Genomic DNA, 2,220 nt, shown 5'->3' on the forward strand with positions numbered 1-2,220 from the left:
GATGCTATTTCTTTTTTCGTAGAAGGATACGGAATTGAACATCATTTTGAGAGAATGCAAGGCTGCAAGAGGGCTTTTTAAAAGGGAAATAAACAATTAAACATGTAGCCCAATAAGGGGACCGATTGTAATTAACAATTGATTATTAAATGATCCACCTCCCTCTTCCTCCGGTGTTTATAATCCCCTTTTGATGATAATACCAATTAGCTCAAACCTATCCTCTCTCTCTCTCTCTAAGAACCAAAATAAAAATACCCACCAAAGATAAAAAGAGCAAGATGACAGGTTGTGCTTCACCTTGTGGTGCCTGCAAGTTCTTGAGGAGGAAATGTGTTAGAGGGTGTGTTTTTGCACCTTATTTCTGCCATGAACAAGGTGCAACCCATTTTGCAGCCATCCATAAGGTTTTTGGTGCAAGCAATGTGTCAAAGCTGCTTGCTCACCTCCCTCTCAGTGGCCGCTCTGAGGCTGCTCTTACCATCGCTTATGAAGCTCAAGCTAGGCTCCAGGACCCCGTTTATGGCTGTGTTTCTCACATCTTTGCTCTCCAACAACAGGTTTTGCGACCAGTTCCCTTTGACCTTCCTTTTGATGTAAAAACTTGATGATTTGAAAACCCTAACTTGAGTTTCAAGTAGAGATCTAATTACTGCCTTTTCTTGTTAAAATTTGCACAGATTGTCAATCTACAGGCACAGCTTGCTTCTCTCAAGGCACAAGCAGCTCAGAGCATTCCCAGTGTCTCTGTTACTGCAAACCCTAATGACAAATACTTTGGAAAGCTTCATAATCTCCAAGATGTTCAAACTTGGTTTCACCCAAATAATTCAAGCATGGCACCAAATTTTAACACAAATCTCTCTACAAGTTCATATGGGTTGTCGGATCCAACCAGCTCATTAGGAAATTTCGGAAACTCAGTCATCTCATCAGGATCAGAAGATTATGTTACAACTTTTGAGGATGCTCCTCGTTCCATGTCTTCCTTTGACATGCTAACAAACAACAGACAATGGAGTAATTTTCAGGATGTGGATGATCTTCAAGCAATGGCCTTCGGCTATGCTCAACATTCATGATGATGAAAGGATTAAAACCTGGTGAAGGCATCATTCCCATCTTCCAGTTTTTGAAATATTGCATGGTGCACATTTTAAGATAAATTTATATGCACCTTCTGTGGCTATAAATAAGAGCTAGGAACCCTAAAAATTTAAATTAATGTTCATAAAATCAGAAATCCTAAAATCTAGAATACTATATTTGTTTTATGTATAATCTAGTGTAACCCTGGAATATTAATTTATATAGTAGTGTAATATTTCCTCTCTTTGACAAAACTGGAGAAATTTATCCGATTTCTACTAGGGATATCAATTTTGACCTAATAAACTACAGTCGTCCTTTTAGTTCCTTTTCTACACATACTTTCTCTTTATAAATCCTGATATTAGAAATAAATTTATTTAAGGCTCTACTTAATCTATGTATTTAAGCATTACTCTTTATAAACTCTGTTTATTTGCAAGTACATGAGTCTTAGTTGCTGAAATAATATAAAAGGTAGTTAATTCTCTCATACTGTCAAGAACATAAATACATCATGATCAATTTTATCAAAATTTAATGATCTATAATTATTCATTGTGTTTGAACTATGAGGATAAAAACTGGGGAGAGTATGCTTACGTCATTTCTATTAATACACATGCTTATGATCCTAAGAGAAATATAATAAAATAAAATGCCTCAACTTGGAATAGAAAAAAGATGGTAGATGATGAAATCTAAAACGTCACATAGCTGTTAAGAGTTAATTACACAGATTATGATCCGAACTTTATATTTTTTTTAGCATTTTAATTATTTATTTCCCTAATGTTTCCACTATCAGTGGTTTCTGGGAAAAATTTGATCAAAGCTGGGTTGCTTGAAGATGCTCTATTCGTGCATGAAGCTGGAGCCAAAATCTGTTGCTTGGGGTGCATTTTCTGTACTCTTTTAGTTAACATGGATGCTTTTTTTAATTATTATTATTCAGTACATTTCAAACTCACACACCCACACTCACCTAAATTGTCACACAGACACAGTTTGCGGATCAATACCGCAACCTTATGGCCAGGCAGGCAAATAATGAGAGAATTAGGCGTAGAAAACAGATGCCCTAGGCCTAGTTGAAATGAAATGGAGAACAAAATTCATCAATTTGCTGCA

At 35.9% G+C, this 2,220-nt stretch overlaps 1 protein-coding gene across 1 annotated transcript; it reads left to right on the plus strand.

The window, feature by feature from the left end:
• Positions 1 to 227: 227 nt before the first annotated feature.
• LOC105793550 (LOB domain-containing protein CRL1) lies at positions 228 to 1,574 on the plus strand. The gene is made up of 2 exons (XM_012622446.2): positions 228 to 560; positions 681 to 1,574. Exons 1-2 carry the CDS (start codon positions 282 to 284, stop codon positions 1,080 to 1,082), a joined length of 681 nt encoding a protein of 226 aa, XP_012477900.1. The 5' UTR covers positions 228 to 281; the 3' UTR covers positions 1,083 to 1,574.
• The last annotated feature ends 646 nt before the right edge of the window (positions 1,575 to 2,220 follow it).

The sequence above is a fragment of the Gossypium raimondii genome, chromosome 8, assembly GCF_025698545.1.
Source record: "Gossypium raimondii isolate GPD5lz chromosome 8, ASM2569854v1, whole genome shotgun sequence".
NCBI classification, from domain to species: Eukaryota; Viridiplantae; Streptophyta; class Magnoliopsida; order Malvales; family Malvaceae; genus Gossypium; species Gossypium raimondii.